The sequence below is a fragment of the Haemaphysalis longicornis genome, unplaced genomic scaffold (assembly GCF_048455015.1).
Source record: "Haemaphysalis longicornis isolate Haplotype H1 unplaced genomic scaffold, Haemaphysalis longicornis Haplotype H1 scaffold_4, whole genome shotgun sequence".
Classification (NCBI taxonomy): Eukaryota; Metazoa; Arthropoda; class Arachnida; order Ixodida; family Ixodidae; genus Haemaphysalis; species Haemaphysalis longicornis.
This window is the reverse complement of record NW_027526361.1, coordinates 103,531,645-103,545,728: the sequence shown is the minus strand read 5'-3', so window position 1 is coordinate 103,545,728 and position 14,084 is coordinate 103,531,645. Positions and strand designations below refer to the sequence as shown.

At 47.8% G+C, this 14,084-nt stretch overlaps 2 protein-coding genes across 3 annotated transcripts in view; both read left to right on the top strand.

Moving 5' to 3' along the window:
• Positions 1 to 7,431, top strand: part of LOC144179210 (transmembrane protein 192-like) — a 29,637-nt gene extending 22,206 nt beyond the window's left edge. For both annotated transcript variants that reach the window (XM_077707474.1, XM_077707473.1), the window contains exon 6: positions 6,820 to 7,431. In XM_077707474.1, coding sequence (XP_077563600.1) covers positions 6,820 to 6,961 — 142 coding nt within the window. In that variant the 3' untranslated portion in view covers positions 6,962 to 7,431. The remainder of the gene's footprint in view (positions 1 to 6,819) is intronic.
• LOC144179907 (uncharacterized) overlaps positions 1 to 14,084 on the top strand; it is a 518,871-nt gene that overhangs the window by 373,126 nt on the left and 131,661 nt on the right. The gene's annotated exons all lie outside the window — the stretch shown is intronic.

The following is a 14,084-nucleotide window of genomic DNA, read 5'->3' as shown; positions in this document are numbered from 1 at the left end:
GAACTTGTCTTTTGTCTGAATGGCCCCTTTAAGGTCTCTTGCAGACTGACAGCTGCCTAGGTTACGTATGAGCCTTCAGAGTGATGCTGAAAGCCACAGACGTCCTGATGTACAAGTTTTTTGCCTGCTTTTTCACATCATGCTGGCTTTCCTCAGTGAAATCCTGCGAAGCAAACTTTGTTTCGGGGCACCAGAGCAGTTGTGTGTGCGTGATATTCGTAGAGTTTTAAGTCCATTACAAGTAATTGTCACTTATCTCGATATAGACAACCCTGCTACATAAAATGGTCTAGAATTGAATGTAGAAGTACGTGGGGCACTAATTCCAACTTTATTAGGGAAATAGAAGATGTGCCATTAGAGTCTGTTTGTGTGGGGAAGAAATATATGCTACAGTTTTATAACCTAATTCGCGTCTGAAAAAGTGCATTACAAAAGTCTTCTCCACGGTATAGCTAAGTTCAGAAACACCAATTGGCATCGTTGGCCCATCCACCAAAGTGGGTTTCTCTCAGTTATGGGGGGAGGAGACGATGACGAATGCCAGTAACGATGCTCACTAAAGGTCTGAGCTGAGGTGACACTGACAGCTCTGCTGTAAAAAGCCACAGGTGCTACAGCCCAACTGGGCACTGACAGCTGACCATGAACATGCTTGATTGGACATTGTTAAAGAATAACAAATAATATTGAATAATATTTCACTAATAAACAGCCAGCAGGCAACCTTCGTGGCGATTTCAGCATCGATCAGCTTTTCCGCAACTGATGCGACATTATCCCTTTCAAATATTTTTCCAGTGCCCATGGTTTCGTACTCCGTCGGCTGTCACTGTGCAGCATTCATGCTCAATCAGCCGTTACTGGTCTTGTGGGTCTGAGCTGGATACAGCAGCCTCCCAAGAGAGTGTCACAAGTCGTCGGTAGTTGTGCTTCTGGACATAACCCGCAAAACGGAGAAGCCTTCTCAGCATTTATTTGAGTTCACAGAGCTCCGTCTTGGGTCGTCTTACTCTGCAGGCTGCTGCAAACCAGATCTTAGTCATCATCAGCCTATCCATGCCCACTGCAGGGCAAAGGTCTTTCCCATAGATCTCCAATTATCCCGGTCCTGTGCTAAGTGCGACCAATTTATCCCTACAAACTTCTTGATCTCATCTGCCCATCTAACCTTCTGCCACCCCCTGCCACACTTGCCTTCTCTAGCGGTCTGCTCTGTTACCCTTAATGACCAACGGTTAACTTGCATTCACATTACATGCCCTGCCCACGTCCATTTCTTCTCAATTTCTACTAATATGTCCTTAGCACGCGTTTATTCCCTCAGCCACTCTGCTCTCTTTTTGTCCCTTAATGTTACACCTATCATCTCATCACCTAAGATCTCAGTCAGTGCCGTGAAATGCCATTGTGCATTCCCCTTGGAACAGTCCCCACCAAGCCACGCCGTACTAAGTTGCCCACAGAAACAATGAATGAAACAGTTGATTGCAAATGATAAGCCACTTGTAGCAGACTTCTTTTTCCACGTTTTGTACTTGTTAAATGGTCGTGGCTTCACATTTGTGTTGCTGTAAGTCTTCTTCAGTAACGACCTAAGAGATGCTGAGCCCAAGGACGCGGGTTCGATTCCCGGCCGCGGCGGCCTCTATTCTGATGGAGGCGAAAAGCGAAAACGCTCGTGTGTTCGAGATTCGGCACTCATTAAAGATCCCCTGGTGGTCAAAATTGATCAGGAGCCCTCCACTATGGCGTGCCGCATTGCCTGTGTAGTGTCGCCGCTTTAAACCTCACAATCATTTGACAATCTAAAAGAACTGGGTAGACTTTTGGAGGTACGAGGGTCACTGTACTGTTTCCCTCTCCTGTTCTGCTTAGTTTGAATTATTTCGAGATTCATCGCAAAAGTTAGTACTGTTCTTCTCGCATTCTTCTGCATCATGATACCATGCCCTAACAGCAGAGAGGACACAAAGCTGACGCGATTTCAGACTGTGCTGATGCCCAGTGCTTTTTGCTGCCATGGCCAGATCGTGTGCCTGATGTACCTGTGCTTGGTGTCATGAGGTTTGACTGCAGTGGTGTTTCACACCTTTGTAACTAATGATTACTGGTGTACGCTCAATGCATTTCTTGCGGGTTGCACAAAACTAACACATCATGACACCTTGAAGGGACCCTTCAACACTCTTTGAGCAGTCCAATAAACCTGCGCGACAGTTAGATTACACTGCCAGGAATACCTGAGCCCAATATTACACGTGCGCGTGAAGCGGTGAGTGTGCAAATTGCTGCGAAAGACTCGCAAAAAACCAACCGCGCCCTCTTCAGTTCTCCTCATTGTGCACCCCTGGCATGGCCTAAACAACGTCATTGAGGCCATGGCTGTCCTCTTGGCTGTCGTTGATCAACTTCACGGCTTATTTCTTGCATTTCCTGTGATGATCCACCGTTGTCGGCGCTGTGTACCAACCGTTTCTGTGCCTGAACATGTACGCACAGTTTTGGCATTTCTTTTGTGTTTTGAGTGCGCGCGAAGTTTGAGTGATGAGCTCAATACTCCCCTTTCAATGGGACCACTTGACAACAAACGTTTATAGCTTCAAAAACACCCTACCAGCCTGAGTGCGCGCTTGCGAGCAGGTAGCCGTGTTTGCTTTTTTGTGGCACCAGACGAGAAATAGACCCCTTTGTGTTGTGGAGGAAAGGAGAAAATTCCCCGGTGTGTGATATATCGAAGGCCGCCGAAGAGAACGCCCTTATCTGGGAGAGAGCGCGCAGCTTTTGTTGCGTTGTCGAAGGTCGAGTTGGGAGGGAAAAATTATGCGCGATTTCTCACCTCGCGTAGTTTCGGTGATAGTGAACGGATTTTCGTAATTCTTGCGGGAGGAGATTGGTGGGGCATTAAGACTTTACCCCAAAATACATTCCGAGTAGTCAATGGTGAGTGCTGCGGGGTCCCTTTAATTAAGCTCATTTGTCAGAGTGCAAAGCCTAATTTAATGTACCCGGCTGCTGTATTATGGCAGCATAACACTAAGATATATTGCGAGTAAAAGTGTTCGAATTGAAGAATTATTTACCGTGTTTACTCGCATAATCCTTGCACTTGTTTTCCGGTAGAATCGTAGAATCGGTGGGATGTTAGGGGGTGTGATAATTTGTGTGGAGAAAAAAATTTCGAGTGGTAAACACGAGCTTAAGGGGGGACGTGGCTTTCAAAATCAACTTTTTTATTTCTTTGTGGATTTTGATGAAAATTGGCACAGCAACTGGAAATGCTTCTGTGATAACACCATAAAAATTTGAAGTTAATATTTTGATAACTTTTTTATGGATGAAATTTTCTTTCTGTTCCGCTTGTACCGAGCTTGAGCGGCTTATAACACACGATAGAGAACTTGTTCGAAGTGCTTTGCATTCTCAAATGAATGGACGAGGTCGTGACAGTTTTAGAATTTTTTTTTTTACAACACAATGTTTTTTAGTTTTCATTTTTTTAGAGGTTAATGTGCAACAGGCATGTCAACTGTGAACGATTATTTGAATAAAAAAATCACAAAAAACAAATCTGGAAAACTAAAAGTGTCACGACCTGAACAGTTCATCAAGGAATGTAATGCAAGAAACGGAATCAAAATAGACCCAGCAGTCACGAAGAAATCCCTGGGACAAGCGACACAGGTGGCAAAAAAAAATGTTTTGAGAAAACGGCTTCCGAAGTTGCAACATAGGTTTCACATATCAAAAGTCGTCACGGTTGTAGCCTTTCATGTCCTTTTGAACATGGGGCTTCTGGAAGGCCTTGCCTTGAAATTGGAGTGCCTTTTCAGCCTTTCTCTTTCCAGAAAACATCATTTTCAGCTCCTCCGTGAAGAGTACATACCCCCCTTTGCAAACCAAACGGAGGGGAGATGGGTTTCAATGGGCTTTCAATGCAAAGTAGGTTAGTTGGTTGGCTGTATCGCACTGGACAACCTCCTTTTGCAGTGTTGTCACCATGGCAACAAGTTAAGCATTTTTTTAACTTAAATTTGAACATTTTTGGCTTTTTTTTCATGTTTTATCTTGCCTGGCACAGCAACTTAGTACTCATAGTGCAGGTGTTCATTGCCAAAAGTTTGCATACCACAAGGTTGAAAATGAGCTACTTTGAAGCTTGGTAGAGTATTCTGCATAACTCCCAACTTCAATGCAAGAGCATATTTTTTTTTTACCACTTTTGACATTCAAGGCATCCAATATTCCTCGCAGCACAGCCAGTATGCCCTGAGCAATGGTATCAATAATTTCCCTAAAAAAATCACTGTTAAATGCTGCCACAGTAACGTACATTTTTAACGCAGAGAGCATATTTTATTCCTATATTACTAACTCAAACCTGTTTGCATGAAAATTACAAGTGCACGGGAAACGTTGCGCAAGAAAGGCGATATGGCTCGCGCGCATCGCAGCGCACGCTTACCGCGACATATCGAACTTTGATTATACCTGATATGGCTGGTCAGGTCGCTTTTAAGATTAAATCTAACGTCGCAGGCATTAATTACAACTACTGGCGTTCAATCGTAACCGGTTGCCCAGTCATGTGATGCTCCAATGCGCGTCGGCTATGCCGTGCGCGCCGCAGCGTTTGACACGTCGACCGTTTCTTTCTCAAGGCTAGCGAGCCCACAGTCAAAACACAGCACTAACTAAGCGTGTAAACATCGCAAATCCGACTAAAAGTTCACTTCACGAACCGCTATCGCAAGCGCGCACACCGCGTCACCCTCCGGGGTCTGGCGACGGTAGAGTCACGCGCACCACGAAGCGTTCGATGACCTCCGCCTTTCGAGCCACACAACTTCCCGTAATCTGGCTCGTTATCTCTGGCATTCCCATCGCGATAACGTCCGGGTTGAATACCACAGATTGAACAGAAACTCGGCCGCGCGAAGCGGCGAAAATGAACTCAATCCGCTCGCTACGCAGCTCAGGCGGCCGCCATCTTGCGTTGCGCCCGCGACATCCAATCAGGAGGGTCGACGTTCTGCGCCCCGACCGGAGGACCAATAGCGCTTCAGCATTTATTTCTAGCTTCGTTTGTGCGTCGTTTCTTTTCTGCCGTTTGTGCGTTTGTGAATGAACGAAGATAAAAGAGACGAGCGGAACCGGAAAAACGATCGCTCGGCCGATCTAACCATATCAAAATGGCCGCGCCCGGTGGCACCGTTGCGGAGATAGAGCGCTCCGAAAATTGCCGTTTTTTCGCCCTTTTGCGCTGATAGTTTGTCACCGCGCCTGACAAAAGTATTTTTTTATGCCACTTTGCGACGCTTTTCAGCGTAAAAACTTTGCAGACGCACAGAATAGGAAACATTGAAGCCGAATATGCGGGTTTCAAAAAAACGATGTTTTGGTCATTTTTCCGAAGTTGAAAGCCGCGTCCCCCCTTAACTAAGATTTGAATAGGTATTATAACCAAAACTTACAAAGTGCAAAGTGCAAAGGTTTTGTGAAGTTTTGCACTTCTTCGTTGCGGCCAGCCGCTGCTCAACTTCACCATGCGGCGTTTGGTAGTGGGGGACCCAACCATGAACAGTCCTAATCCGTGTCAGTGCCGCTGACATTGCTGGTCCTTGCCTCGTTGTTGCCTCCAGATTCCACGTCAGCTTCACAGGCGTCGTCTCTATTCCACACCAAGTGGTCTTCAGGCGCATCCAGGGCATTCGATTTGCCCGTATTTTTGAAGTTCTTGACAACGAAGTCTGCAGCGATCATTCCCCCCGTTTCCGATATCCAGCTGTACAGCAGCTCCGCCGACGGTCTCCTTATCTTGCCGGCCGTCGCCGGAATGTGCTTGTCTTCGGCCATCCACTCTGCGTACAGCCTTTGAATGTTATCTTTGAACTGTTCAAAGACACATCCAAAGGCTGCAGCATAAATGTTAGGGCACCTGGAATGACAGCCAGCTCAGTGCTCAGCTCCTTTGAGTTTGCGCTACTTGTCGGTCACCTTCAGTTCCTCGTGCTGCCTTCCCCAGTGGCGCACGCTGAACTCATTGACACCGAAGGGCCTGCTTTCGGCGCCGTTGCCATGCTCTATAGTGTATTTGATGGCTTTCAAGCTGGAGGCGGCGGTATAACTGGCGTACCATTCCATGGCGATGTGGCACCGAAGCCAGCACAGAACTAAGTGATGAAAAACTTCTCGAAATGGTGGAAGCGAGCTCTCGGCAACTGCTTGGACTGACTGCTGCACCTCCAACGAAGGGATGATCGCGGTCTGTGCAAAAGCCACCTAGTAGCGCGAACGTGAAACCTGGCCAACGACAGTGTGGGTAGCGTTTGAGAGATGGCACTAGGCTGCCATGCGCCTGGCGCGCCTGGATACACCGCGCTGTCCGCCAAACAGAGTGCTGGCGAGTGCCTGCATCATGTGGGTTTCGCAAGCAGATGACTCGCTGTTGCAATTTTGCAGGTGCGAGGATTGTGCGAATAAACAAAAAATTTAATTTTTGGTGGCTCACATTAGGGGTGTGAGCATTTGTGTGAGTCGGTGGATTACGCAAGCAAATACAGTATTTCATTCTGAAGTCTGCACTGTCTTTTGCAGTTACGAAGAGTGAGTAACACCTTTGCTACACAGCAACTTTCATTTGACAATTGAACACTCAAAAGTGTGCCCTATGGGTTTACAATGGGCCATTTGATAGAGAATCGTTTCAACAGCCTCTTGAAGACCTTTGAAACGGCCGTGTAGCAGAGGTATAAGACAAAATCAGGGTATTTGTTGGAGAGACTTTGTAACTGACTGAGTTCATCTCTTGCATTTCAGGGACGGTACCTATCTCGAGGATATTGTAGAGAAGCAGTCGGACATGATCAGGTACCTGAAGAAGTACAACGCGTTCCTCGGACGGAAGATACTAAGCCTCAGCATTGAAGTGAACAACTTGAGGCCCCTGGCAACTTGCTAGGAATCGGCGGGTTGTGTGCCTGTGTCCACGTGTGTTGTGGTGTCTTGATTTGTCATTGGAATGTAAATACTGTTGTTCCTCGATTTTATACACTTTCAGTAATGTTTAAGAACTGTTTAATGTTGTTGTTCCTTTTATAAGCTTTTTGGCTGTGAAGTAGTGAATAACATTTTAAGTCAATTTAACCAAGCCTTTGTTAGAAAATGCTTTGCTGAGCTCTCTTTGAAAGCAGCTTGAAATGTGACCCGTCCCTTTCTTCTTTGTGGGTTTCCTTTTTTTTTTCCCACGGTCACATGTGATTTCACTAAAGCAAGGGCGGTCAGCACCTGCTTTGTGAATGAGCAAAGTGGCCCATGCGAATGCCAAAAACAAAAGTAGCAGACCTGCTTGTGGTAGCTCTGCTGGTGATAATGCTGATTGTGTGATTTCTGGAGTGTTGTAAAAATAAAGACTTTTGTTTTAAGTGACAAGGTTGGCTTCTGTTGTAGTGGCATCACCATAGAGGCACCACAGATGACGTAAACGGGCTCACTTACCTGCCAATGCCACCTTCCTCCTCAATAAACATAGGTGATCACATGCTCCCACAGTGGCCCAACGTAACGTACTTATCCAATTCTAACGCGCCCCCGATTCTAACGTGCACCCGATTTTCCTGGCAAAAAAAAACGAAAAAACTTGCTCTTCCGATTGTAACGTGCACAGAACTTTGTGAGCAACAACGAATGCGAGAGAAACGGGCGATTTATTTCCCGAAGTAATCTCGCTCCTCGTCGCTCTCAGAGAGCTCCTTGTCGCTTTCCGTTGACCACAACATCTCGTCTTCGGTGCCGTCAAGCGCATTCGCAATGCCACACTTATGAACGAAGGTTCAACGGTTCAACCATGGTTGATAGGATCGTGGCCCACGCCTCGCACGCCCATCCCGCGAGCTTCTCCACAGGCGCACGCTTCAGCCAACCGCTCGTTCTGAATGCGTGAGAGCCGCTGCTGCCATTGCAGTTATCAAGCACGCAAGGGAAACAATTTGACGATTTGTGTGAACACCGATAGAAAAGCCTACCGTAAAATTCCGGGCAAGCGCCCCCACCCGTGCAAGCGCCCCTCCACCACTTCAGTGCTAATTTCACATTTCCGCGCCATTCCGGGAAAGCGCCCCCCCTCCCTCCGCGCAGTTATCACGCACCACGTGCAGGCAACACTGGCTTGCTGGAGCCAGTCTAAGAATCCAATCCAATCTGCTTCAACTGAACGCTACACGCCATTTGTTTCTTTGTTTTGGCGGTGGTAGGTCATGCATTCCTACACAGTTGCAAAGAAAATCGAGGTGATCCGATGGCACCGAGAGCACGGGAAAAACGTGCACCAGACCTCTCGACAGTTCAAGCTCGACTGAAAGCGCATACGGGAACAGGTGAAGAATTTCGACAATCTTCTGCAGCAAAACTTCGACGGAAGCTAAGCAACGGTGCCCCAGTGTTCAGCAAGTATGTGGACGATGCGCTGTTCCAGTTCTTAGAGCGCGAAAGAAGCGCGGGACGTGCCGTTAGCAACCGGCTGCTGTCTGAAGAGGCTATGAAAATAGCAAACAGCATGCAGTTAGGTAACTTTGTAGCTTCCAGCCACTACATAAGCAGGTTTGGAAGCAGCGGTTCGGCGTTGCAATGCGCCACGCCATGAACGAGAGCCAGAGGACGCCCGAGGAATCTGTGGAGGCATTAAGCGCCTTCCGGACTTCCGCGAACTTTCTGCAATGGCGAAATGACGTCAAAAGGCAACTTTAAGAAGCCGTCGCGGCAGCAGGTCCTTGTGGCGTGCTGCTTCAAGGGGTGCGGCATTGCAAACGCAATCGATGGCTCCGAGGACGGCGACATGCACGGCGGGCTGGCAGATGTCGGAGCGGTGAGGCCAGAAGACCGGGGCGGACTGGAAGACGAGTACGCCGAACTGTTTTTTGCTACAGACTCTGAGGAGCCTTTCGATGGTTTCGAAAGTGACGAACAGCAGTAAGATCAAGCCGTGGCACCCGAAGACTGAGGCAGCAGAGTGCTGCGAACTTTTTTTTTTTTTTGCTGCTAAGTTTTCCAATGGTTTCCAAAGTAACTAACAGTAACAACTTTTGCGTAATAAAGTTCATCTTCCTAATGAAAGTTTAAAACCACGCGCACTGCGGTTTTTTTCGTAAAAAATATTGTCGCCACCATCTTGAATTTCGGTGCCGTTCCGGAATAGCGCCCCCCCCCCCCCCTCTTCACTTTGCCGGTAATTCCGCCTTGCTGAGGGGGGGGGGGGGGGGGGCGCTTGCTCGGAATTTTACGGTAGGCGCCTAGGCTTCCTGTGTCCGAAAAATCGTTGCTAAAAGCTTTTGCGCCATCTTGAGATGGCGATGGGAGGGATGAAATTTCCGCTGTTTTGGCAGTTTCGGTTTCGTATCCGATTCTAACGCACATGCGATTTTTCGGCCTATTTTTCCGGAAAAAAAAGTGCGCGTTAGAATCGGGTAAGTGCGGTACACTTCATTGTGCAAGCATTAATTCCTGGGGGGGGGGGAGGCATTTGTTGCACCTAGCATTTGGAAGAGACGGGCTAGTCTAAAGTTAAAATGTAATGGTGCCACTGGGGGCCACAAGATGGTGGCGGAACGGAAAGTATTTCAAGATTGAAAGTGTAAAAATAAATTGTCCTGTATCGATAGATTTCAGCTCTAAGAACACAAATGCAGTCGAACCTTGATGTATCGAACCTGGTGGGAATTGGGTGATAGTTGGATGTAACCACTGATCTCCAACTAAGTGGAGATCAGTGGATGTAACTGATAGTTCACCATGCGAAATTCCTAATACCTGTCAATAATATCCACGTTGGGGTCTGACTTTGATGTGAGCAATATTTTAAAATTGTTTTAAGAATATTTTAAAAATTAAACAAGTACTGACACCAATTTTTGGTGTTGATATTATTACAGAGTTCGTTTCCTTTGCGCAACAGAATACCCTGGCTGAAATATGAGAGGCCTGCGACGTGATGAAACAGTACCCGAAGAATCAATGCTCGATGAAATGGCCAGGAAACGTTCGGGAATGCTCCATCCTTTACATTATAAAGCAAAGCTGTCTACCTGTACCAGCCAACGGTTCTTTCGCAACAAGCGGGACAATAAACTCCCAACGCAGCAGAGGCAATGGGGGAGGGGGGGGGGGGGGGTCGCTCACAGAGCACACTGTAGATGGCCCGGCAAATTTACCCAGCGTTCCCTGCGCGGAGGTGCCTGCTCGCCGGCAGGCGCGTCGGCGGTACGGCTTTAGCGACGGTTTTTTTTTTGGCTTGTTTTGGTGCAGCTTTGCGTCCATTGCACGCTTCCTTCGCACGGCTTGATTAACTTGTTCGACAGCACCTCCTGGGTAACCAGGACCTGATGAAATTAAATGGTCGTACGGCAAAGGTACATTAAGAATTGGTTTGAAGGGCCGGAAAACAAATTGTAGACCACATACAGACGTCTGGCTGCTAGAGAAATGCTACCTTTCGCGCACTGCTTGCCACGAATGCAACTCGTTTTCTAAATTGATGTATACCAATTTGGAAGGAGCAACTGGTCGTGATGAATAGCAATTATATAAGTTCCCTCAGCTTTCTCACAATTCTCAAACTTACTAAACTAACTAGTTTAAATTGGTATGAATAGGAATCACTAAGCTCACATGCCGAATAGTTTCGGTGCCTACGCTTGTGTTGCGAGGTGGTGTAGCCCCGAGCTAGCACATCAGGATGGCTAGGTTCCGCGGTCTCACCCTTCGAAAGACGCTCTTCTCCGTTTTCTGTCTGCCAAAGCACGGCCGAGCTACGGCGGCGGCGTCCACCGCTGTAGCCCGGCCGTGGCCGGCGCTGCTGCGTTCGGGACACCGCCCCCGCGAATTCCAGGTAACGGTTGGCAGAATCTCTGGTTTCACTCTTTGTAGAGCCAGGTGTGGGAATTCAAGTGACGTCGCATGGGCAAGTGTTGTGGGTGTCGTTTCAAGCTTTGCTCTCCAACCACCTTCACAGCGTGGATTGTAGCCAATTTTTTTAGGGGCCGTGTTTTCTTCCCCATTTTTATAATTATTTATTTCAACTACAACGTATACGCTTTCATCGTACGTCGTAAAAGTACTGATTAAAGATTCTTTAGGTGAAACAGCGGTCGGGGAAGTGACGAAAGGGAGTTTGATGGAACGTCCACTTTTTCCGACGAGATGTTCGGGAACCATTGGCGATATTGGTAGTGCGGACACTCCATCCAGATGACACGGAATTCTCATCAAAGTCTTCCTTTCAAACCTGCGCTGCAACTGTTGTGCTGTGATTATGCATGACCTTTAGATCAAGATAAAGGGCAACACAACCCACTTTCGAGGAAGTTTTAACCAAGATTCACCCCGCGCGCGATGCGGTTACCATATATGCTCTGAACGAGCATACCCTCAAATTAGTGAAGAAAACAGTGGGCATCTCTCAAGGTGCATTATTTGCGTACCGCAGGTATTTTCTATGGACGAGAGAACAATTTCTGGCCTCCCTTTTGCATACAGCAGTATTTGGGCGCGTGTACACAAAGGGGGGGGGGGGGGGGGCTGCACCCTTCAATGGCAGTTATCGCTTCTAATTTCTTGCGAGATCCAAAAGTATCCAGGCTCTCAGCAACAGATTTCTTAGCGAATGGGCCCATTCCGCAAACTCCGTCGGGGGTCGGCCAAGAGTGGAAACGAAAAAAAAAAAAACCCTAGAAAAAATGGTACTGGAGAAAATGGCCCCCTTGGCAATGTAGAAAGAAGTGCTATCCCAAATAAAACTGCTACTGCTGCTCATTCTTCCATTGTGCGAGCGTCTCAGATGAAATAAATCATAACGAAAAGGACATTTCGTTACGCATATGACATCGTAGATGGAATTTCTTTTACGATCCTCACGTTGACATTGTCACGCCGTGAATTGAACTTTCAAATTAGGACCTGGACTTAGGTCCTGTGGAAAATAAAAGTTTGTTCTCTCTCTCTCTGTGTATGTGTTGAACGCACGCGCTGATACCGTTCAGCGTGGCCTGTTAAACTCGTAACTTTGATGCTTAACAAGGAAAAAATTTCAAAAGGAAATGTGCTGTGCCCGTTTCTTCCCATGTTATTTTAGCGAACGCCCATTTATCCAGTCAGTTACGTACATTTAATTCGAAATAAATGCTTGTTGGCTCAGTGGACTTTTTATCCATTCATTTTGTTCACTTTTATCTATCTTAATCTGTCGTCCGTTTCACAAATTGTCATTCCGTTGTTTAAGAGTTCCCAGCGTATTCGCATATGTAGGGCAAATGCTTTTCCTTCCTTTCCGTTTTAAAATAGTTTCTCAATGGTGAAGTGACTTCCGTTCTTTGATCTACGATAGTGCACGTCGTTCTGGCACCAATGACGACGACAACAATGTTGAGGTAAGTTAAAAAACTGCATTTCTTCGCCGATAATGTGCAGAACAAATAAAGGACTGAACATGAAAGAAATGCGTGAAGCAAGTGAGTTTAAAATGAAACTCGCTGGAGCAGCGCGGCAGCACGGCCCGTCAGGGACGGGCCGTGGCTCAGCAACACACGTCCGGTGAGCGTCGTGTTCCCGCGCGCGTTTTTCGCCTCTCCCAAACCTGTCTTGTAGCCTTCATGCGTGCTCTTGGCCGCCGCCGAAGCGGCTTCCAGAGAGGGAAAACGCGTGCGGATATGCCTCGCTCGCCGGGCATGTGTCCTTCCAACGTTCGTCTTCAAAAGCATTAAGAGAGGAAAGAAAATCCCCGAGCCAACCCGGTTGCATCCTCTCCAACAAAAGTTAAAAAAATTCCCCCGCATTTCCCCGAGGGGGAGAATGTGAAAGTGCGAATGCACGGTTGTCGGCCCGCTTGCGGCGCTTGCGCTCGGCCCCCGCAGCCCACCGCCTCGCCGCCTTCTCTTCCATCTCTTCCATCGGGTTTGTAGTATCACGTGTACACCACGCAGTTATCAAGCCGCTATAACGCCGCTGAGTCGCCAACGCACGCCGCTGACGACGTAGTTTGAATGCGTTAAAGATATAAGGCGCGTCACTAACACTGATATCACCGTCGCGTCCGTGGCTTGGTCGTAGAGCGTCGCGCTGCGGCCGCAAAGTCCTCGGATCGAAACCTGGCGCCGGATGCTGTTTCTTTTTTAAATATAGAGGAGCACTGCGGACGCCGCCGCCGCCGCCGGCGGTGGATGGTTTGGGGTCGCTTATAAAGTGCATTCGCACTTAAAACCTTTTCTTAACCGACCCGTCCTCTCGCACTCTTTTTGGCTTACCCCTGAAGCAGAAGGGGCTAACTTGCCCGCGTTCCCCCAGAGCAGGCGCGACACGCGCTTTTAATCCCCTCTGACCTTTCGCTACCTGTTGAGGCGCTGAAGTGGTAGTATTTGGGCATGTTGGCTACAGCTGAAGAAAAGACAGCACAGATGGAACACGGACAAAAGCACTCTAGTGAATGCCATAAGGAAGACTTCATAGAGTTAATACTAAAGACTTGACAGACTTGAATGTGCATTTGACACACTCCATTCAGCACTTGTGAGTGTCAACTCTTTCTTTTGTCCGTGTTACAGCTTCGCTGTCTTTTCTTAGTGGCCAGCGCTCGTAGTTTCCAACGCCTTAATTCACTTTAAATGTACAGTCTTCGTCAAAATTTTGTGGGCCACGGCGACCGTGACCGGAGCAGGCGCGCGGCCTAGCAGGGGCGCTGCACTTGCCGCTGTCGGCTGGTTACGCGGCTAAAGAGAGCAAGGGGAACTTTCGCGCTTCCTTTCGTAGTACGGCTGGCGCGATAAGTGCAGCTGGCCGGGTTCTCACAGCAAGCGCACTTCCCTTCAGCGCAGACACTTTGCACAGCACTTGTCGCGCCGGACACACTACGAAAGCAAGAGCAAAAGTTCCCCTCGCTCTCTTCAGCCGCGTAACCAGCCGACAGCGGCAACTGCAGCGCGTAAATATATTACGTGAACATTACGTAAACATTACGTAAATATAAGACAACAAATTGATACAGAAGTGATGTTTGCAGTGTTCTTTTATAAAAAATCATACATGCTTGACTTTGGCGA